General features: G+C 39.4%; 1 protein-coding gene across 5 annotated transcripts in view; it reads left to right on the top strand.

Moving 5' to 3' along the window:
* Positions 1 to 21,936, top strand: part of LOC124154648 (CTP synthase 1) — a 42,929-nt gene extending 20,993 nt beyond the window's left edge. For 4 of the 5 annotated variants that reach the window (XM_046528501.1, XM_046528498.1, XM_046528502.1 and 1 more), the window contains 9 exons: positions 1,402 to 1,566; positions 2,271 to 2,425; positions 2,822 to 2,954; positions 3,038 to 3,126; positions 3,658 to 3,795; positions 5,796 to 5,959; positions 12,582 to 12,689; positions 20,435 to 20,677; positions 21,500 to 21,936. In XM_046528501.1, coding sequence (XP_046384457.1) covers positions 1,402 to 1,566; positions 2,271 to 2,425; positions 2,822 to 2,954; positions 3,038 to 3,126; positions 3,658 to 3,795; positions 5,796 to 5,959; positions 12,582 to 12,689; positions 20,435 to 20,677; positions 21,500 to 21,576 — 1,272 coding nt within the window. In that variant the 3' untranslated portion in view covers positions 21,577 to 21,936. The remainder of the gene's footprint in view (positions 1 to 1,401; positions 1,567 to 2,270; positions 2,426 to 2,821; positions 2,955 to 3,037; positions 3,127 to 3,657; positions 3,796 to 5,795; positions 5,960 to 12,581; positions 12,690 to 20,434; positions 20,678 to 21,499) is intronic. The other variant, XM_046528503.1, reaches the window with a different exon arrangement.
* The last annotated feature ends 2,827 nt before the right edge of the window (positions 21,937 to 24,763 follow it).

The raw sequence follows: 24,763 nt of genomic DNA, 5'->3' as shown, positions 1-24,763 counted from the left end.
ATTTGAACAAACTTCGCTGTAGGTGAAGGAGAGCCCCAATTTTTTTCTTCAGTTTGACGCATAAAAAGAGTAGTGCACCTAAATGCATTTATACGGTACTTAGGTTCATGGTTTCAGGCTCTTGGGCCTATCGCCTTGAACCATGCTATATTACCATGGGAATCAAGGAGCTTGGATAGTGCAATGTCCCAGAAGGTCACTGTTCATTGGTTTGATTTCAAGTCTGAGAGAATACTTTTTTGGTGGGGTCATGATATATTAGCTGGCAATTTAATTTAACCAAGTATGTCATTGTGTTGCCCAAGTGAACAAGGCTAAAGCTGGCTTTTGCTTTCAGTTGTTTGTGTACTGTTTCTTATTGGCATCAGTTCTGGTTCAAACTTCAGGAACTGAGAACTTAAGAATGGAACCAACCCATCTATGTATACAGGGTGTCCCATTTATCTTGACCACCCGAAATAACTTTTTGTCAAGATGCAAATTCAAAATTGTGTCAAGCAAATGTTCATTAGCCGTCAGGGGGACATTAATCAGCATGATTGCCTTCCTTGTAGCTTTGTTATTTACAAAGATATGAACAGCGGTATATCTTTTTTAAATGGCACCCTATATTTTTTATTCGGCAATTCATTTCCTCTCCTATAACTCCTCCTGTGGACAAAAAGTTATTTCGGGTGGTCAAGATAAATGGGACACCCTGCATATGTACAAGCCTTTTGTGAAGTACAATGTCAAATTTTTGCTGGCCTCACAGGGGGTGGGATTAACTCCTTGCCTGCCACCGACTTGAGTCCTGCCTGGGTCGGTTGCCCCTATCCAGGGCATGGGTGTGCACTCACCTTTCATTGTTTAGTCAAAAACCTCGATGTAAAAGGCCAATGATGCTGTTTTCGGTGATACATGAATGAATAAGTAAATACTTTGTTCACTGGTTGCCTAGTAATATATGAGGGAAAGTATGGTGAGCCCAAGGTTTCTGTGTAAAACATTTTTCCTGTATTGCTTAAAAGTTCCCCCCAATTATGTAGTACATAGCATTTCAATGATGAGACAAATGAACCCCTTGAGCCTGGGATACTCTGGTGGGACTTGAAACCGTGACCTTTGGCTTGGCTGGTGAGACTTATCTGGTGGTACCTAGGAAGGCAAATTATTTTAACCGTGGAAGAGGATTGTATCTGCAATACTTAAATAAGTAATAGAAAAATTGAGGCTGGAGCTTTTTCATCAAAAATTGAAGGCACTTATCTAATTGTTTTCCATGAACAAGCATATTGTATTTGTCAGCTGTCACATGAGCTGTTAATTTTTTAAGCATGTCTTGTTTAATGAATGTCTATGCCATTCATTCATAGAAATGAATGCCATGCACTTTGAAGTGGTTCTCTTCCTTTCCTACAGCCGCGATCCACTGGAGAGCACAAGACAAAGCCAACGCAGGCAAGTGTGCGCGAACTCAGGGGCCTGGGACTCTCCCCTGACCTCATTGTGTGTCGCAGTGAGAAGCCCATTGGTCAATCGGTGAAGGAAAAAATCTCTAACTTTTGCCATGTGTCAACTGAACAGGTGAGATATTAGGGTGCTTGAGAAATGGGTTACTGTGTTGCTTTTGGTAAGTGCTTTTTGGGGTTTTCAATGTGTTTGTGCACTTGCATAGAAGATAGTAATTATGGGATTTCATCAGGTTGAATAACTTAGAGTTTTTGCCGATGTTTTATGGCAAGGCATTGGAGGCAGAGGTGTTCTAAGATTGCCAATTATTATCACCTCTTATGCATTGGGATTACTCGTAGGGAGTAGGTATGTCCAATAAGGTGTTCCTCATTTGGGAAAAAAATTATTTTGAAAAAATTCTTGAGCTCACCCCTTTCATTTTATGCCAGTCTAAAAAGTCGCTCACATCCCGTCAAAGTTTATCAGCAAGTATATTGTAAAATAACTACAGTATTCATTTCTGGCAAATTAGTGTTGAAAAAAGTTTACTTGAATCAGTGAGAAAATATGGCCATTTTAGTTCCGGAAATGGTTAAAAAGAATTCTTTGTTTTTGGTGTTATAAATGTATGGAAAGACAAAGTCAATTTATTTTCATGAGTATTGCTGGTGCTCTTGAGTGTTTCATCTTAACTGCTTGTCTTTTCCCAACAAGTGTAATTACCCAAGGTTTAAGGTACATTTCATGCAAAACATCTTTTTATCTACCCTAACCTGGAGTGTGGTTTTAGCATGGGATGCTTGGTGTCTTAATTTTTATAATGTATTTCTTTTCAGGTCATATGCATCCATGACTGCTCATCCATTTATCGAGTTCCAATACTGATGGAGAGTCAGGGAATTTCTGAATTTTTCAACGAGCGCCTGCAGCTGAAAATAGAGATGCCTCGCCCTCGTCGCTTTATGCAGAAGTGGATTGATCTGGCTGACAGGTGACTTCTTTCTTCTTATTGAGTCTTGCGTTTGGATCCAGGCTCCACGCCAAGTGTGGTGTTCCTGGATGCAATTGCAATTTATTATGAGCCCTGCTAGTTCAGGAGCCTGCAGTGAACTCGTTAGGAGCACATTTTCTCTGTTATTTACGTATTAATTGTCCACTTAATGCAGTGCTACATCGAAAATATTGAATGAGAAGAAGTCAACACTTGAGTAAAGACTAAAAGTACAACAAACAGGGAAATAATTCAGCTTCTTGTAGCCATGCAGTTGTTTTTTATGGTCTAGCATCACTAAATGAATCGATAGCCTTGTCTCACCCGAGGAAAGTGGAACTGTGGCTGAGGAGGGAAGCTTTTCTTTACCCTCGTTTGCTTGATTGATTGCTGCAGGTATGACAACTTGAGGAAGGAGGTTAAAATCGCACTGGTGGGCAAGTACACAAAACTGGAGGATTCATATGCATCAGTGACCAAGGCCCTGCAGCATGCAGCCATAGCAGCTGGACACAAGCTCACTTTGAAGGTTGGCTCTTGTTACCCTTGCTTTTTTATTTTGCTACATGTTGGAATTTTTCGTAACATCTGAATTTATTTCCTTGTTGGCAGTACATTGAAGCGTCTGATTTGGAGAAGGATACTAAGCACTCGGACCCAGTGGCGTATCATGAAGCATGGCAGCAGCTCTGCAAGTGCGAGTAAGTAGTCTTTTTCATTCACACCCTTTGTTGTATTTGGCCTCTGGCAGGGTCTCCTCAGTGGTATGAGAGGGAGCAGTCTCCAGCGATGCAATGCAGTTGAGGCCTGTTATTCACGTTCAGGTGGCTTTATTTGTGAAACTTAAAAATCGTCTTACTTCTAACTATCTAACTATGTATTGGGATTATATGCCCCTAGTGACTTTATAGACTTTTTACCTGTTATGTACTTCATGATAAAATTAGCATATTATTGGTCCACATGTCCATCTGTTATGTAAAAGTAAAATATTTACTCAAATTATTTTGTTTAGTGTGACTTATCTCTATGCATTTTTTAGTTATTGTTCCTTCTTGCTGTTGTCACCCTTCATTGCCACCCCACTGAGGTTAATCCTGCCCCGTTTGTATCTGCTGCATGCTACCTCGCTTCCACCCTAGACAGTGGTTTCTGAGAAATATCTCCTTTTACATTTATGCCCGCATTTTGCAAATGGTCATTTCATGCTTGCTCCCATCACTTTCTTGCAGTGGTGTCATTGTGCCGGGTGGATTTGGCAAGAGGGGCTCTGAAGGGAAGATAGAAGCCTGTGAGTGGTGTCGGAAGACAATGAAACCCATGTTGGGCATTTGTCTTGGCCTGCAAGCTGCTGTGATAGAGTTCTCCAGGTGAGTATTAAAAGGAGTGGAGGATATAATGACTCTCAGGTCTGCGTGTTTATTTTGAGTGCTTGCAAAGCTTGTTAGTTGATGATTCTCCTCTCATGTTAGTTCGATTGTGAATAGAGTTTTTTCCAAAATCAATATTTTTTCATTTTTAATGGAATGGCCACAATTTTTTATCAGTGAAGTGTCCACCCAGGTTTATGAGCTTTAAGGATACTCCGGTCAACCCTTGAGATCAGTTGCCCCATTCTCTTCCAAATATTAGGGTAGCCTAAACCTTGCCACTCTACTTCATTGCCACTTTGTTGCCATCCGTGGGGATCTGACAAGGAGTATTAAAGAAGTGTAAAGCCTCGATTTCATTGAAACTGCTGGCCTGTGGATTACAATGGGACACTAAGTTCTGTGCCCTTGTGACCTAAGAGTGGAGATACTAACGGAAGGGTAAAGGGTTTTTAATAAACGCAACCCGCACAACACTGTGATGTCACATTCGCCATCTCCATGAGCGACAATCCCCAGGGAGGAGAGCCGTTCGGGGCCGCCTGCATTTATTTTATTGAAATCGGGGTGTAACACCTTGGTACATCGGGGTGTAACAACATGGTACACCTTGGTACTGTTTCTTGTGGGTGGCTTCAATGCATTTATTCAGTCTGATGTATCGTGAGTTTCCTGCTGACGTTAATCTTTTTCTTTATTGGCTCCTTCCTATTCAAGAATAGTGTCCATGCTTGGCTTAGGTGCCTGACTCACCTGTCTCATCTTCAAGTTACATTTCAAACACTTCCTTCTTCTCTCTATCCTGAAATCTGCAAGGCTAGGCACACTAATTTTTTCTTTTCTAAATATTCATTTTGGCTATGAAGGAGGCTGTATTTCTCAATTGAAAACTTGTCTGGTAGTTGTAATATTCATGGCCGGTCATGCCCTTTGCAGAATGTATATTGAGAGGACAACAACAAAGCTTTGGATTTGAAAAGATGGAAGAAGATGAAGCAACTCACATGAGCGTTAATCTAAGGAACCTTTTTCAAATTTGTCCATCTTGCTTCAAAAATTTGCTACAGTGAAACCTTGATTTTACATTCCCCCATTTTACGTTTTCCCTGATTTTGCACACTTTTTATCAGGTCCCAAACAATACCGCCTTTGAACAATGATTACTCTATTTTACAATATCCTCAATTTTGCACTTTTTGTAAGTGGTCCATTCAAAAGTGTAAAATAGAGGTTTCACTGTAGTTTGGAATTAAAATTTATTTAATTACTATTAATTACTAATAATTATTACACTTGATCAACCGAGGTGAAATGCAGAAAAATGGTATTTCTGAAATACTTTCTGCCCTTAAGTTGTTAGAATAAATTTATTCAATTAAACACTCACAGCACCTGTGTGGTAGCTTAGAGAGTGGAATGCTTGGCTGCTGTTTGAATGATCCCGGGTGGTGTGATCAAACAACGCAAGGTAAATAATCCTCCCTATGCCAGTGGCCCATGGGAAAAGTATTGACCCCTTTCTCTGAACAAGTGATATACTTGTGCCTAAGTCTTTGGTGAGCTTGACCCTCACATAAGCAAACCAAACTTAGGGTTGAATCACTGAGTGAGTGAGTACGTAATATGTCGAGCTCCTTAAACTTTAAGACTTGGTTTGCAACTATGAAAATGAAAAAAATGGAGCTCAATACTTCAGGAGAGACGTTATTTGGAGGAAAACTGGCATTTTTGATTTGGTCTAAAAACTAATTTTGTCTTGTACGCATGAATTTTAAGAAAGATCTTTGAATGTAATTTGTACTTTTATTTGATTTGGACTCCATTTGATATCTAAATATTTCTTTATTTGCATGAGGATACAGTTTCATCTTTGTTTTCTCCAATGGACCATTACTACTACGTAACTGTTTTATGCCATTCATTTATTTAGTTCATGTTGAGTTGTGCAACAATTTGAAGTGATTTTCTGGCCCTAACTGACCCATTTTTTTGTGTTCAAGAAACGTGCTTAATCTGGAGAATGCCAATTCAACTGAAATCGACCCGGAGACTAAACACCCTGTTGTGGTTGACATGCCAGAGCATAACCCAGGCAACATGGGCGGCACGATGCGTCTGGGCAAGAGGAGGACTGTCTTCCAGCCCAACTCTAAATCCACTCTCAGTGAGTTTGTCTTTTGTTCTTGCTTCGAATGCATAATTTTACTTTTAGGTAGAAGTGATGGCTTTCAGTCACTGTGTTAATGATAGTGATGAGCTGGCTGCAGAAATTTTTGGTTCATTGGAAGTATTGTATAGCAAGTGCTTACAATAGCTTGATAATCGCTTACTGCATTGAGCTGGCAGTATACGTGATTAGTGTTGGATAAATGAGTCAGGCTAGTGGATTATCAAGCATTTAGTCCTGTCAACAAACTTTTTTTTTGCCGTGTAGTTGCAAATGTTTGATCAGTGGTAGGGCTGAGCCTCTCAAGCAATCCAATGAAGCCCTTGGTGGATAAGTGGTGGTTAGGTCCCCCTAAATGTGACGTTGTGTGTGAACTCTAGTAGAACAATACTGGACTGCAAATTTCAATTCAATAAAATCTTCTTCAAAAAGGTCATCATCAAGTTTCAATGAGGCATGTCCCGACCACTGTGCGAAAATTTGGGACTGTATGACTTTTTTCATCTCATTTGTCATTTTCAAAGTTTGTTTTCTATTTTATCTAAGGAAAGACCTGGTTGCATGAAATGAAATTCCACATCCCAGCTTTTATAACTCCTTTAAGTGAAATTCAGAACTATTGAAGAATGGTAAGAATAAAAGTACAGTAGAACCTCACTTATGAAACTATCAGAGGAGAATCAAAAAATGTTTCATAAGTGAGGAAGTTCCATGGGTGAGGTTTTTCGGTATTTAGTATGAAATCCTTTTCAACAGGGGTCGGTTTGTTTCCAGGATGTAATTACTCATTTGGAGGCAAGATATTGAACAAAAACACCGATAACAACTCCAGACACTTTTTCTACTTCGATATAATGTTATAAGCCATTCCTGAGTCCAAAGGAACTGCCTTATCTTTCACGTTTGGAATTTGACTTAAATGATTATGTAACAACTGACGACGCAAGTTATTCTCGGAGGGCATTCACACTAACTCTCATTCTGTTAAAAAATAAACGCTTGCCACAAGGCAGAGTTAAGCTAGTAGCTATTCAAGGTCCAACTGTGTTTCATTTAAACCCACTGAGTTACCAGTTGGGTCAGTTTTGATCCATGCGCTACGTAAGCAACTCTCCCCCGGTGCAATTCGTCCTGCAGTTGAGGGATTAGCCTGCCGGATGAGACCATGCATGCTGTTTTAGCCATCGTGTTGAGTTACCATCGACTTACGTCCATACTGCAAATACGATAATCTTTTTGGAATGACCTCGGAAGCCAAAATTTTGGAACATGAGGATTTTTAATGGCTCATTTGTGCGTTATTTCGCTGGGGCAATGGAAAATATAACCTTGGAAAAATTCTAGAAAATCTTTTGTTTGAGATAGATAATCCGTAGTTTATAAATCCTGATTGACGATTATCTACTACAGTTGCAATTAATATGTAATAAACAGCATTATTAAAACTTATTAGCCTTTATTGACATATCTATGAATGAGTACATAATACTCCTGCTCCTGTGACTAAAATCGGCGCACGCACCTCAATTTTCTCATAAAGAAGTTCTCTGACAAGTCGTATTAGTAAGGTATTTTATCTCATTGCACTGGAAAAATACGTTTCATAACCGAGGTCGTCTTATAAGTGAAAAGTTTCATAACCAAGGTTGGAAATACATGGGTTCACATGGGGTTATTCACCGGACCAAAAAAAATCTGTATAATTGAGGTCATCGTATAACTGAGGGTCATATAGCCGAGGTTCTACTGTATTAAATACAGTGGAACCTCGATCTATCGTTTTTCAGGGGGATGGATGAAAAAAACGATGAATGCGGGAAAACGATCGATGCGGGAATTGTTGTCCGGGTTGCCTATGTCCCAGGAAACGCTTGTTTTTTTGCGAATTATCACATACATTAATGGATTCAAACAAGATTTTAGCTGATTACAGGAATATTATTACTTTATCGAAACACTTAGGTCATATTGTTGATTCGAATTCTATCTCTTTCAAATTTCCTAAAGGAACACGCCGCCTTACTAAAAAATATTTGCACTCCATTCGGAATTTTCACTGCTATTTCACTGTAAAAATTCTTATCCATCAAATGGCATATCAAGTACACGTATTTACGAGATAAATGTGCGTGTTATACCTCAAACAACTGATTTCGCCATCGCAGTGATTGTTATGAAATGAGTCAAAGACCAAAAATAGTTTATTATTTGAAATGTTCCTTTCTAGCAATTAAATTTTTAATATGATCGAGGCAATGTGGCGTTAATCGTCAGCGGTATGCCCACCTGATCCTCGGCTTCATCCCTTTTCTCGTTTTCACCAGGGATCTCGCTCTACCCCCACCCCTGCCTTCATGTGCTACCGGACATACAGAGGCGTTCTGCAATATTCGCGCATTTATAGCCCGGATTCTTTTCTTCATCTTCAATTATTTTCAGCCCATCTTTTAAAGTTCTCACTTGTGTCTTCGGAAGGGCCATGGTCCGATGACGAATAGGAATAAAACTAATAAAAATGAAACCGGACTCTATTGAACCCACACGGAAAACACTCGCTGGTTTTAAGTCAACCCACCGTGGAAAGTACGGAACCACTCGTACGAGGTGAAGTTCGGCACTAATGCTATCGCGTACGGCGTAAGCAGAGCTTACTGCAGAGGGTGAAGCATGACTATATGAATGGGCAATGAAATTTTTTATCCTATGGAGAAGGCAACTCACCCACTCAATTCTAACAATAAGTAGCGTAGCTCTAGATGAGCAGATGAATTCAGTTTGCTAGTAGGGAGAAACAAAATATCTTGAGAAGACATCGCTTCGTTAGCAACTCAGACAAGTGAGACTTGTAGCATAACTTCTAAATTGTAACCAGTTTTCGAAAAAAAATCCACATCAACTGCCGTGAAGCTCACTATTAGCTGCGAGGATATCGATATTCGTCAGAAATCACCATCGTATTATTCCAACTATTTCCTTGCTTCAAATGCTTAAATAACGTTGGAAATACTTCGTGTTTGGTATCATTCTTTTTTTAATTACGTGCACATCACTAATATCTCAATCTAATAAAAGTATAATACCAATGGGGAACTTGCATGAATTTTTTTTATTTCATAGGCGGACAGAAAATTATTTTCTGAATACAACAAAGAAAACCGCATGTAAATCTGAGTTTTCCTTCGCGAGATATTTAATGATAAATATAACGAATTTTAAAGCGCGGGAAAAACTCCCTCACCCCCCAAGCCACTGCCGACGAAGCCTCGATGACGTCAAAGGTGCCTAAACATCACGCGAAGCTATTGTTGTGACTGTATGTAATAGTTGCCAGCAGTTGTGAGAGCTTCGTTTGTTAGACGTGTTGATTATTTTATATTTAAAGATAAATATCCGACGATAGAGGCTTGGAAGCCCCGTTTTTTGCATTATTTTATTATTTTATATTATATATTTATATTAATAAATTTATTTATTATAATAAGTTTATATTAATATCTGAGTAAGGGCATAAAATATAAAACTGGAGCAGTTAAACCAAAAATTTGATAATACCTAAATAACATCGTTGTAGGAGTCTGAGCCACGGCCATTGGAAGGGGGATACGTTAATTGTAAGTTGACGTTATCGACGGCATATCATTCATTTAAGTATGTAATTAGAACGATTTTGATGTTTACTAATGTCCACTTAGCTTTTGTATACAATAAATTCATCCGTTTATTCGTAGGTACCGGAGAATTCGTCGTTTAGGACTGTCTGTGCTTGTATTATGGGGAGAATTCCAGTCAATGCAACTTTTTTCGCTGATTGGAGACATCTAGGAACATTTTTGTGCCAAAATAGTGTTATTTTCAACGTTACATCTCCCGTTAAGCTACTGCTACTAATCACAGTGCCAGTGGTTGTAATGCACAAAGTTTGACAAGGTTGAAAAATATCGGCCAAGAGTTATCAGTGTTCCATCGTGATTGAATTGTAAAAAGTGCTATTACGCTATCGATAAATGTCTAACAGTAGTGTAAAAATTGTTAGTGGCATGCTAATCACCGTTGTTCACCGTAGATATGACATTTCACGATCACGCTATTGAAATAAAAACTGTGTGTGAAGTTTGTTATTCCATTATTTCAACGAATAGTAGTGAGAAAAGTCACCTGTGTCACTTGTGTGGGCTAATTTAAGGGTTTAAATCAGTGAATAAATAGTTGTATTCATCATAACGAGTTCTGTTATTGTAAGTTGTACGTGATGAATATAAGAATGTGATAGTGACATCCAGTTTTGATAAGAGTATTTGCCTATTTCCCACTATATTTTTATGGTATATGCTAGTATATTGTTTATGGATTTACCTATATTATTGAAATAGGTTGTAGCTTGTGTGTGTGTTGGCAGCGGAACCGATTCGAGATCTCACATGTGGATTGTGTGCAGACTGTTTTGCTGTGAATTCGTACCGTAGGACGGATAGGACTACCTTCTCTGTTAATCCGGCGTTGCCAAATTCAACAGCACAGCTGACTCTAATGTCAACAGCACAGCTTACGATCGTTATCCTCCAGTATTACAAGTTTCTTTTACAACTCGATTTGCCGCCGACGTATAGCAATAATTTGTCTTAACAAATTCCATGAGGGTCGTGGAATCAATTTTTGGTGTCCTAAAAAAAGGCTGGTGTCCTAACACCCCATGCCACACGCCTTTTAGGCGGCTTGCGGGGTATTATGTAGACGTAGATGAATTTCAGGTGTACTATTTGAACGAGTGGCAACGTTATCATCCATTTTTCTGATAACCAAAACACACGAAGTGAAACGCTTGTACTTCATCATCCCGATGCCGCATTATTAATATCCCAAGTAATAATCTAGGCACAATAGCAATAGGAAAACTTGCCCAAGAATAACAGAACAAAATAAAGTGACGATGAGCGGCTAAATACTCACTCAAAACAAATTTTACAACATGCGCTCAGCGTATTTCCCTACTCCCTACGGTTGTTTAGGCACCTATGACGTCACGCCTGGCCTCGGCAACGCTCGGGTGTCTTCGCGCAGTGGTCGGCTCAGAGAAATTTTTCTCGATTTTAAATGCAATTTTTTTATTTCTTTTGATGCTGAATGGAGAAACTGAAGGTATTTTTGCGAGCTAATGTATCCATTTGACTTATTCAAAATAGTTTTTAGAGCAATCTACGACCCATGCAAGTTCCTCATTGCCGAAATTCATTTTAAGACAACTTTTGGGCTAATTGGTGATTCATGCAGCAGTTGACCTTCAGAAGTGGGGATCTTTGAAGCGAGTCAGCAAAAAAAAGTCAGCGGTCAAGAAAGGGGGAGGTGTGACAAAGGTTTCTTTTGTCCTCGAGTAACTTGATATATTCTTTCGAAGCTAAGGTCTTCGTAATACGATCCCTGCTCGAGCTGAGACCTTTTTTATTTCAGAGAAGAGGAAAGCTTCAGACGGGAAAACAATACTTCGGGGAATGATAGATGCGGGAAAAAATTACATTGTCTTTATGGGACTTAATTTGGGACCAGGAGCGGCGAACGATGAATGCGGGAAAACGATGAATGCGGGAACGATAGATCGGGGTTCCACTGTATTGGATGGTGTCTTCTTGTTGTTCATTTTTAATCAACTAGGAAAATAGTGATAAGGAACATGCATTAAATGTGTACCCTGTTAAGCTTCATTCAACAGGAAATTTTTGAACGATTTTCAATTGAAAGAACACTGTATTAATTGCTGTAGGATGAAAAAACAATGTATTTCCATTAAAATTGTCCTACACAAGAGCTTTCTGCTCCTACCTACGTGCGGGAACAGCAGCTGTCGCCACGCTTTGAAAAATTTCCACTTGTGCTGCAGTTATTACCATAGAGTCCTAGAATTGAAAAATATTTAATCTCAAGTAATGTAAATAACTCCTTTGAAACCAAAAAGTTGGTACGTATCACCCCGTAAATAGTCAAGAAAACAGTGTAAAGGTCTCATATACACTATTTCTCTCAAAACTTCCGCGTAATGACCATCATTCCTCTGTTTCGAGCGTTCTCTGCCAGGTTGTCTCTCCCTTGGATGGAATCGCAAATCCTAGTTTAGCTATCACTTTGGGTTGGTTGATTTTAGATTTTTTTAATGTCCTAATTTTTCTTCTTTTGAATGAATTTGTACTTCTAGCAATGTGGTAAGTTTAGTGGAAGAATAGTTATTAACATTTATGCTAGGGTGCTAGTTTATATGCTGGAAGATATTAGGATGTCATTTCTGTGAGTCAAAATCATGGAAATGTCATCTGCATTCCTCAGTCCCCAGTTTGGGTGCAAGGGCATGTAGTATAGCTATGAATTTTAAGGGAAATTTGTATGGTACCTTATGATGCTCCAAGGGATAAAGCCTGGATTTTACCTCAAAAAAATTTAAGTGAAAATGTGCAAAGTTTTGTATCCTCTAGGTGTGTAGTCTTATCATGTTCATGTTTAAATGAAATTTTGATGTTTTTAATTTGAATAAGTGAGCCATTTACAACAGGCAGGTAAATGATCTCCTGTGATGTATCAATGTAAACTGTACTTAAATCTCTTCCTCTCATATACTACTCACATTATTTTGCAGAGGTCCTGTATGGTAAAGTGGACAGCATCCAGGAGCGACATCGGCACCGCTATGAAGTCAATCCGGAGTATGTGGACAAATTTGAAGCAGCTGGGCTGAAATTTGTTGGTAAGTCGTAAGGATGAAAAGAAACGTAAGTCAATCGCAGTCGGAAATTGGTGGTGTTAGAAAGGTGTAGACTGATGTCGACTAGATTATTATCTGATGGTCTGTTATCCGACTGGTCTACCCAATGCAAACCTGGCACAACTCCAATTTAACTCTACCCTTTACTTGTATTGTCGCCCTGCAGTGTCATCTGTTTGATTAAATGCTTCCCTGCCTTCCACCTCCTGCATTTGTATTAAAGAAAAAGAACTATAGAACACTCCATTCTCATGAAAAATTTGCTAGGGAAGGCTATACAGTAAAACTTTGATTTTAAGCAGTTGGAGGGACCGAAATATGGGCACTGTGTAAAATCAAAGTGTGTAAAATCAAGAGTTAGTATTGAGGAGAAGTATGGTTTTCAGGATAACTCTTGCTCATTATTTTTAGAACCCTTAGTCATATACTTTTGTATAGTTCTGATTTAAGCCAGAACCGGATTCAGAAAAAGTCTCATATGTGAGGCTTTACGGTAAAAAAGCATGAAATCATTTTCAATCGCATCAGATATATGTTTCCTGGATTCAATTACTCATTTGGAGGCAAGAAAATGAAGCCTAATAATCTTATTTACTCACAAGCAACACCACAGACGACGTGTTACCTTAAGAGAAACAACGTTGCAATCCTGAACAATGTTTCCAATGGTTGAATTACATGGTAGAATTGCTAGCATTTCTGGCACTAAGATTACTTCTGTTACCCAGGAGAAATGTCGGAATGGTGATACTAAATGCTCGCAGAGAAGCTAATTTTCGAAAATATTCTCATTAAAAGCAGTTTTCAGGAAATCCGTTTAACCACCTACAGACAAACTAAGATTGGAGATTGAAGAAATGAGATATCTGAGGATAGTCATCCAAATTAACCCCATTAACAGGGAGCAAAATTTTGCTAATACATCACAAAGGCTTTACACCCGGTAGGCCTGGGTTCAAGTCGACCTGGCAGTTGCAGAAACTTATCAGAGATGGCCCTATCCCTACTTGAGAGTAATGTGGAGGGCACTTCCAGTGCACCACTCTGTCCAGCAGATGGGACGTTAAGCCCTCGTCCCTTTAAGGTCTATCATTATAACCTGGCTAATACCAACATAGGGTTCCTATCCCCCCAGCCCTTACTTCATGGCGCTAATGACCCCAGCTGTCAGTTACCTCCTTCCAAATAGCAAATCCATAGATAATACGGAGCACATAGGACCCAGGATACTCGGAAATTCAGATGTTTCCGGTGTTTAGATCACTTTTTTTAAATAAGCTATTTAAATAACCGTGCAACAACCGTCATGCCGCCAGTGATAAATAAAAAAATTATTAATAGTCCGGAACAATCTTCCTTCTTTATAATTTTTACGCATTAAAAAAGCATTTTCCCGTGAAATTTTAGCATTAGTAGATAGAATCTTATTAGAATTTAGATTAGAATCTACCGGGTATAGCTTCTCTGTAGGCATTCTTCCGCGAATTCAGCGCCGGGACCTTCGACTCACAAGCTGTGTGACTCATCTTCACGTAATATTTTGCCTCCCCATATCTGATAACAACACCGGACACTTTTTATTTCGATTTAATGGTAATAAGCCATCCCTGAGTTTAAAGGGACTGCCTTATCACTCACGTCTTGAATTTGACTTCAATGATTGCATGACGATTGATGACGCGGGTTATTCTCCGTGGGCTTTAACTTCTGTTCCGTTAAAAATAAACGCTTGCCACCTAGCGGAGTTAAGCTAATAGCTATTCAAGTTCCAACCATGTTTCATTTAAACCCACTGACAATGAGATACAAGTTGAATCAGCTCTAGTAAGCGCGCCGCGCAATCAACTTTCCCTCGCCTCCATTCGTCCCGTAGATGTGGGGTTAGCCCGCGGAATGAGACACCGTATGCTGCTTTTACCATCGTGTTGAATCACCATCGACTTACGTTCATACTAGAAGTACGACTATCTTTTTTGGATCACCTTTGGAAGCCAAAATTGTGGCACGGGAGGATTTTTAACGGCTCATTTCGCCGTTATATTTCGCTGGGGCGAAGGAAAACATAGCGTTTGCAAAATTCTAGAAAACCTTCCGTTAGGGATAGATATTCCGTAGTTCTTAATTCCGAATTAACGACCGTCTACTGTAATTACAATAAATATGTTATAAACAGCGTCGATCAATAAGTCGAATAATAAACAAAAGGTGATAATGTTAATATCTACGGCGATCAACTGTCGCATACACGGCGATAGCCGTATATTTTAGGTTTCGATATCCTTCTACGGCAAATTTTAACTAAGAGCGATATTTGCGTTCGTAAAGGAGCCTGAAATATTACTGAGAAGGCGTAGGGGGAAGCAATAATTAGACTCGCGATGTTTTTAGTTTCACGCTCAACAGCGCCACGTCATTTCAACTGTTCTTGTATTCATTTTTGCAACTCATTTAGACGAATAAATAACCTAACTTCATATTGCTCCAGTCGGCATTTTCAAAACAAGTCGAAAGACAACTGCGTAAAATCAACTGCCTCTTAGGGGCTGAGGTTATGCTGCGCAAAATCGAAAAACTGCGTAAAATCAAGAAAAGATGTAAAATCGAAGTTTCACCATTGGAATTCCCTATGCTTTCCGGCCGGACTTGAGTGTCACTGTGTAAAAACGAGACTTGATGTAAAATTTAAGTTTTACTGTATATATTTGGTGAATGAATCACCCACACCTCCTGAGTTATTGTTTGTGCCGGAGACTGCTCATTATAGCATGAATTCGTGATCGACGACTAAGAATTTTGCATCAAGTGATTGCAAATGGGAAGAAAAGTTAATTCCCAAGTGATAAGATGACTTAGTGAGGATCTCGGCCTGGATTTGAGAAAAATACGATGGCAGTCACACTGAGGAGTAGGCTTGGAGTCAGAGGCATGGCTTAGACAAGTTGTCGATATAAAGGCAATCTTCGAACCGTTCATAAGATGGACATGTCACATCTTTCAATCTAACTGGTTGCCTTATAATGCTCCTGGAAAAAACATATCTTTGTCATGACATCTCTCCCTAGGTTGGGCATGGTGACGATCAGCTCTTATACCTTATGTATAGAGATGTGCGAATAGTATCCGCGAATACTCGAATACTAGAAAGTATTCGATATTCGAGATGTCAAATAATTATGCTGAAGGTACAATCTCGAATACCTCGAAAACTTTGAATTTTGCGCCATACACTGTGGCACGCACGTCATTGGTCGTCGACTCGGAAAAATGTAGAAAACTCTTTGTAGTCGTTTAGTGTATGCAGCACCCTTTAGGTAAGCTGACGAACTACATCAAATTCGCGAATTAGAGCGGTGAAAAGAGTTCGACTGGGGAACCGAAAATGATTGGATGAAAAAATCCGAAAATCCCCGGTTTCCCCCACCAGGAGAACCTCAGTGCCGTGGGATACTAACTACGTAGCACAATTACCAAAATCCACTACCCCCTCCATCCATCAGCCCTCAGCTCCTCCTCCGATGCTTTCCTCCTCTCCGATATCAAACAAAAGGCCCTAGCTCCTGCAAGGTTCCTATTAGGAAGACCATAAATCAAAAGCTTCAAAAGAAAATATCAAGTTACATGAGAATAATAGAATCGTGTTTCACCCTTCCCTCTTTCTCCCCCATTGACCTTTTTCTGCCTACCTGCTTTGAAGTTCCCCATTTCTGGAGGTCAACTGCTGCATGAGTCATCTATTAGCCCTAAGGGTTTCTAACAATGACTTTCGGCAATTGATATTACACCTTTATTGGATTGAAATATTAGTAATGTGCGCGTAATTTGAAAAAGAATAAGACCAAACACGACGTATTTCTGACTTTATTTAAGCATTTTACGCTAAGAAATTAATGTCAAAATAGGATGGAGACTTAGCATTCTGGCAAAACTCAATATCCTCACAGCTGAGCTTCTCGGAAGTTGATGTGGTATTTTTTTCCGAAAACATATATCAAGTTACAATTTATTAGTTATGCTATAAATCTCTATTGTCACAGTCACAGACAAAGGGGTATTTTCTCAGGATATTTAGTTTCTCCTGCTAGCAATTCAAATTCATCTGCTTATCTCGTGAGAACTTCCAAAGATCTACTGAAAATAATTGATGAGGAAGAAAATCCGATGGAGAAGGGCGTGTATTTTGCAAAACACCTCGGATTGTCCGCTAGCACTTGACAGTAGGAGAGGGGGTAAAGCGAGCTACCTGTTGAAAATTAGTAGTTGGATGAAGCTGAGTATCAGAGGAGCATGCCGCTGAAATGGCGTTTGGTAGATATAAATGTATGCATCAGACAGAAATCCATCGTAGCAGTGAAAATGCCCAGACGGCATGCAGTCACTTTCTGAGGTGGTGTGTCCCCTTAGAATATTTGAAAGAGATGTTAGTTGAATCAACTATATGCCCAAATCGTTACCATGAAATAAAATATTCCATTAATCAGCTAAATTCCTGTTTGAATCCTTTAAAGGAAATCACCGAATTACTCGCAAAAATCCTGGGTTTCCTGCTACATAGGCAACCTAGTCAAACATTCCTGCATACATCGTTTTTTTTTTTTTCGTTCATCCCCTTGAAAAACGATAGATTGAGGTTCCACTGGATACCTTTTTATTTATACATTCATCGAGTGAAATGGAAGAAGAAACGTATGTTTAATATGCTTTGCAAAATCCTAGTATTCAAGGTATTAGAATATTCGAGCAATGATTTATTACAGTGGAACCTCGATCTATCGTTTTTCAGGGGGATGGATGAAGAAAACGATGAATGCAGGCTATGTTTGACCAGGTTGCCTATGTCCCAGGAAACGCTGGATTTTTTGCGAGTTATGATATTTATTAATGGATTCAAACAAGATTTTAGCTGATTACAGGATTATTATTACTTTATCGAACCACTTAGGCCATATTATTGATTTGACTTATATCTCTTTCAAATAACCTAAAGGAACACGCCACCTTGCTAAAAAATGTTTGCACTCCACACGGCATTTTCACTGCTATTATGGATTTCTGTCTGATTTAAAAATTCTTATCCATCAAATGCCGTTTCAAGTACACGTATTTACGAGAGCAATTTGCATGTTATGCCTAAAACAGCCGCTTTCGTAGACGCAGTGATTGGTTGTGAGATGGATCAAAAAGGCCAAAAATAGTTTATTATTTGATGAAATGTTCCTTTCTAACAATTAAATTTTTAATATGATTGAGGCAATGTGTAAAGCGTTAACAATGTTGCGTTAATCGTCAGCGGCACACCCTTCATCCCACTTTTATTTTCACCAGGTATCTTGCTCTACCCCCACACTGCCGTCATGTGCTAGTGGACAACCGAGGCGCTCTGCAATATTCACGTGCTTCTAGCCTGGATTCTTTTCTTTGTCTTTAATTATTTTCAGTCCATATTTTAAAGTTCTCACTTGTTTCTTTGGAAGGGCCATGGTCCGAAGACGAATAAAAATAAAACTAATAAAAATGATACCGGACTTTATTGAACCCACACGGAAAACACTCGCTGGTTTTAAGTCAACTCACCCTGGAAAATACGGAACCACTCGTACGAGGTGAAGTTCGGCACTAATGCTATCGCGTACGGCGTAAGCAGAGCTTACTGCAGAGGGTGAAGCATGACCATATGACTGCGCCATGAAATTTTTTGTTCTAAAGATAAGGCAACTTACCCATTCTTTTCTAATGAGCGTAGCGCCAGATGAGCAGATGAATTCGGATTGCTAGTAGGAAGAAACAAAATATCCTGAGAAGACATCGCTTCGTTAGCAACTCTGACAAGTGAGACTTGTAGCATAACTCGAAAATTGTAACCTGATGCCCTGTTTTCGAAAAAATGCCGAGAAGCTCACAATCAGCTGCGAGGATATCGAGATCTGCCAGAAATCACCATCGTATTATTCTAACTATTTCCTTGCTTAAAATGCTAAAATAACGTTAGAAATATGTCGTGTTTGGTATCATTGGTTTTTGAATTATGTGCACATTTCAATCGAATGAAAGTATAATACCAATTGCTGATATTCATTGTTCGACACCTTTTGGGCTAGTAAGTGATTCATAGGCTGAAAAATTTCAGTGGGCGATAATCGGAGAGGTGTGAAACACAATTCTATTTGTCTCGTGTAACTTGATATTTTTTTCGAAGCTAATTGTAAGGTCTTCGTAATACGATCCCTGCACGAGCTGGGACCTTTTTTTTTGTCTCGGAGAGGAGGAAAGCTTCAGAGAGGGGAGGCGAGTGCTGAATGGAGAGGGATAGCGGATCTTGGGAAATGCGCTAATGTAATTATCCCACAGCTCTCAGCTTCTCCATATAGTATGTCAATCTCCTGGGGAAGTTTCAAACTGTGTCTGTTATTATTAGCCACAAATAACACGTTGTAAACACTTCTTCTCATTTTCGTCAAACGATGGATGCGGAAAATTATACGACGGGACCGCGATCTTCAAACGATCTATGCGGGAAAAATTTTGGGGAACAATGGGTGCGGGAAAAAATTGCATTGTCTTTATGGAACTTAATTTGGGACGAGGAGCGGCGAACGAGGAATGCGGGAAAACGATCAATGCGGGAACGATAGATCGGGGTTCCACTGTATTCGAATTCGATATTCGAGTTTGAGAAATCTGCTATTCGACCCATCTCTACTTCCTCTGTACCATGTAGGTGTGGCCTCAGCAAGCTCTCAACACTACCTCTGATGACAGGCAGCCCTGCATGCAGACTCAGTCTTCTCCCTGCACGAAGCGATGCTAGCCTTCATGTTGTTAAATAACATGGTACACCTGTTTTTTGAGTTTATATTTCTACTGTCCCTGTGCAATGGGTGACTCCTGTATACTTTCAAGTTTATTAATTATGCACTGCTCTGAAGTGTGCTACTGAGATCAATTCATGACAGGGAATTCTTGGCCTTGTTATATGCTTTTTTTTTCATGTTAATTGTTGTCCTTTTGAAAGTATATTACCAACCACTAGTTATAACTAGATTATCAATACGTACCATACTCACCAAAACTAGTTTCTGCTTTACTTATAGTTATTGGTGTTAATCATCATTTTTCTAAGGTATATTCCATGTAGAGGAACCCTGTTTTTGAATTGCAGTGTGATTGTCACGAAGGGTATCACCAGCTGCCTATCATGTTGATTTTTGCATTCCTCGTGTAAATAATTCCTGAAGAAGAGAAATTGTCTACAAAAGGAAAAAGGACTGGAAAAATGCTCGAATATATGCTTAAGAGTAGAACTGGCCATTTCCTGGAAATGCATTTGCACAAGTTTTCATTATTAATAGTGTTAGTTAAATAATGAATGTGTGTACTTATCTATCAGCATAAGTAAATGGATCATGGAAACACACCTTAAAACTATTGCATACCTTAAAGTGAATATTTTGCCGGAAGTTTGTATGTAATCCTACTCTGAAATCTCTATACCTACTCTGAAATATTTGCAACTGCAAAGAAGTTCTTAGAGAAACTTGGATAACAATTCAGTGGCAATTTTCAACTGTTGAGCCCGTGTGGCATGTTTAGGAGAGCCGACGCCATCCTTGGCCTCCTAAAAGAATTTTGATTTGTCCACGGTGCGAATGCTACTCTCTACCTCCAGATCTGAATGTATCTGTATTGGGTTGCGGCATTGGTTGAATAATTGTGGCTTTGGTTTGTTGCAGGGCGTGACGAGAGTGGGGATCGAATGGAAGTGATGGAGCTGGAGGGACACCCATACTATGTGGCTACGCAGTTCCACCCCGAGTACTTGTCCCGTCCCCTTGCTCCCTCCCCGCCCTACCTTGGTCTCATCCTTGCCTCCATTGGCAAGCTCCCGGCCTTCATCTCGCGAGGATGCCGACTCTCGCCCCGCCAGTACCACTCGGATGGTGATTACTCAGGTGTGCTTCGCAGTGACATCATAAGTATGTTGTATTTGCTTTGCTTTCTTTTTTACCATTGGCAGCTAGCCTGCATGCTACTCTGGTGTGGCTGTCTCTCATGCATTATGGGCAAAGTTTTGTTTCAGCGATGGAGGGGAGTTTTCCCTCCAAATGCTATCAGCCACTCTTCAGTCTGTCTGTCTGTGTCAGTGTGTCTGTCTGTCTTATTATCAAAAATAAGATTTTAGGGTGAAAGGCATCGAGATGGTATCAACTTGCCTGTGTTGAAATATGTTGCAGTTAATTTTCATTCTGAATGATTTGTTTCAGCTTAGGGCATAATTGTCCAGCTCATCCATTTCCATTTTTTCCATAAAACCTTGAAAAAATATGAACATTCTGATACCTTCTGGCAGTAAAAATTCACCGTAAAATTTTTTTAAGGGTAAAAGTTAAAAAGGGTTAAGGGTAATAGAGGTTTCCTAGGTGAATATTCTTTAATTGTTACTTGTACTCATGAATGTTATTGAGAAAAGGGTCTATCTCCTTGCTGGTTTGTAAATGAGGTTTTGAGTTATTCTGCTAATATTTACCAATTTATTTTTGAACTTTTAAAGGCAGAGTATTCAAAATAAATGCTTTATAAACAACATAAGCGCCCTGTAGAAATGTTGCTTGGCGAAAGAAGCAGATGTTTTATGAATTCATTGGCTGTGAACTGTAATTTCTAGTTTTGATTAAATGTACTTGTTACTTTCTGATATTAGTGAAGGCATTTATTTTTGTAGTTTAAAGTACATATATTTTTGAGAGTGAGAGAGAAATATCAATGCAACTTCTGAATGCTATTCTCTTCATTTCCAGATGAGGACAATTTAATGACTGCTGCTAAAGAAAAGTTGACAGGTTTGAGCCAAAAACTTGTGAATGGTAATGTTTGATGATAATTATGTCTAGGATGAATTCAATTTGACTCTAGGAATAGGGTGTCCTATCTTTTAGCAGATCTATACATATAAGAAATCGGAAAGCCTGTATTAATTCGATCTTACATTTAGTGTTCTTCAATCTTTTCCTATGTATGTAATTCCTCCATGCACTTAATGTATAAGAATTGTAATTAATTTAAGAAAACGGAATTTTAGAGTGACTTTCCAGATGAGTTGGTTGATCTATTTTTTTATTTTTTATTTGATACTGTTATGTTATCATGTCTTGCCTGTGAGATCCTCATCAATTTGCACAAATGTTCATTGTTAGAGGAATCCAAAGAAATAAACATGCATCACTCTTAGAATGGGTTCAGTCTCTTTCATTTCATGTGTATTTCTGGAACCTGATTGTGTCCAAAGCCATTTGAGTATCGTCATTCAGTTTCGCTCACAATTGTCCAACAAGGGTTTTATTTTTGTCCTCCAAACATGTTAAGTCCTTGTGCGGCATTACACTTTTAAACTTGGGAGGTGACTGTGAGCATGTAAATTTTAGTGTTTCCAGAATAAAAAGGGCAGAGGTGGACAAATTCTTCGTGTGACAAGAGTAATGGAAAGAGTTGCCAAAGCGTGGAGGGTTAGTTAGAAGTCCATATCAGGTAACGTGATAGAAAAGTATGGAGCAATGAACCGACTCCTGCACGGAGGACATCATCAGAGAAGAGACCAAGGCAGTGTAAAGAAATCACTTTTGATAATTTCAGTGAAGAAGCTACTAGTAGGCATGTTTTCTGTTATTATGAATTGAAAGAGTAATCAACAGTACAGAACTTATTACTTTCCTTGAAAGTTGCAACATTTTCAACATTAATCAAACAAGTACATATGGGAATCATGATGAAGAGGCATGGCTTTAAGTGGAAGTGATTTTCGGGGAACAGACAGATATTGATTGAAAAAGTGATATTGTCGTGAGGAAGATTCCTATCATGAATAATCAGGATAAATGTTGATTACTGGTATGGTTCAACACAACATAGGTGAACTCTGCAAAGCATCAGCTGAACTGATGAAACCGTGAAAGGAGCCATCCCAGCCACTGTAAGAAAGTGATTTCAGTCAAATCCCCTGAATATTGGGGCATCGAAGGGCTTCGTCCAGAATTGTTTGCGTTTGTAAGGTAAATAAAAACTCGCGGGATTATCACCAGGAAATAACAAGCGAGGCTTCCTAAACTGGTTCATGAATCAGCTTCTTCCCAATGTTTAGCCCATTAGTACTATTGTTAAAGATAATGCTCCTAAATAGTAGGATTAGCATGGGCGTAACTAGTGAACTGAATAAGGGCATCCTGGAATATGAGATGAGAATCTGTGTATGAGATTGGCAAGATAGCAAAGGGTAGAGGATACTGACTGATGTGACTTCTATTCAATGCTACTTAAATAATATAATTGAAATGAGCTTGATTCCAATACAGTTATCTATGTCACCAATGAAAACCAAACAATTGAAATCCAAGATTTTTTATGTCCAGCTGAGAAACACATCCTCATCCACTAGTGGTGTGAACTTGAAGAAAGTTGTTGGAAAAGTTTGTTTCTAACTTAGTAAGGAATGTCCCCAGATTTGACTCATTCTGTACCATTTGGTTTGTTTATGCTTCTCAAATTCTATTTCAGTGCACTATAGTTAGACTGATGCTTCCAAAAAGCTAGAGTCATCATCTTTCGTGCACCTGATAGTCTTGCTCTATGGCCCGGTAATGGTGCCTCCCCACTCTTCCTCAACTGTGCTAGCTGTCTTTGGACTCATTTCGCTATGGCGATTATAGTGTCAAACTCAAAAAAAATTTAAGAAGGCCTAGGGAGACATGCTGGACTGAGTCTTCTAGGAGTGGTGGGGGATCCATGTCGAATGGAGGAGCTTTGGTACTGCTGGAAACCAAGTTGAGTCAATGCGATCAGAGATTCTAGGTGGAGTTAGTGATTGTATAAGGGGAGGAGAGCAGAGGGGTGCTAATTTGCCTATATAGTTACGTAGAGAAACCGCTGGCGGGCAGTGGAGCAAAAATTATTCGCCTCTGATTCTCCCTCCATTCAGGCTTCAAGCTCTCCCTGTCCCATGCCCCTTCTACTCTTTTTTCCATTAGATTCCTAAGACTCCTCCATATAAGTGTAGAGCTTGGCTGTAACTCCACCCCCCCCCCCCCCTCTGACGCCTATAATCATTACGGTCCATTTCGGCCCCCTCCTACCTCCTAAGCAGTAGGGGATACAGAAAAAACTCGAGGGGGGGGGGGCGCAAAAGATATCTCGAGTTACCTTTACTTTTATCCTAATAAAAAATAATCAAGTTACATGCAGAGTTTAAGAAAATTTTAATTAAATTTATTACACACAGATACAAGATCCACTTATGATGTAAAAAAGTTATAATTTTCGTTTTCTCGTTCTGCAATGATTGGCAATACGGGCGAGCCCGCAATGTGGGGGAGGTCGCCCCCCATCTGTACCCGCCACTGCTCCTAAGCCTTACTGTTTCATTTGTAAGAGGCGAAACGTTAGGAATCAGCCACTCCCGTGCTCCGCCGCGTCGTGCAGCTCTAATTCCGACGAAGGAGCACAATCGTGATTTGCAGATAGAACTCCGGAGGCTGCAACCGTAATTTCGAGAACGTTGGGGAGGTTAGTTTCAAAGTGGCCACCAGGTACCGCTAATGTCTGTTATGCGCTGCCGCAGCGGAGGTGAGAATTTATGAAGTAAAAACATGGAAGAAGGTGGGAAAATGAATTAAATTGTGCATAATAAATATTTTACAATATGCTGTTCAATCTAGGTGTTACTATTTCAAAAACATATGCCTCTTCATAATTTTGAAATACTTGTGTTTATCATGAAATGACAAATTAGACCATTCATAAATTTGCAGGTTAAACAATTTTACAAATATTTAAGGTTTGAATGGTTTTTTGAAACAGCATAATGTTGGAAAAGTCCATAAGCTGTGCAATTCAGATAAAATATAAATAACCAAAGTGGTGATCGCGTGAACAGCGCTAAAACAATTGCAGCGCCACTCTTATGAACTACTGACTTCCTCAGCATTAGGTCGTCAAGAATGTCATCAAAGAAGTTTTGTTATCCTTCCAGAGATGGAATACTCCATGGTTCTCAGCGCGTGGACATTGAGCGG

This window comes from Ischnura elegans, chromosome 2 (assembly GCF_921293095.1).
Source record: "Ischnura elegans chromosome 2, ioIscEleg1.1, whole genome shotgun sequence".
NCBI lineage: Eukaryota > Metazoa > Arthropoda > Insecta > Odonata > Coenagrionidae > Ischnura > Ischnura elegans.
The sequence above is the reverse complement of the archived record's forward strand: the minus strand, read 5'-3'. Positions and strand labels throughout refer to the sequence as shown.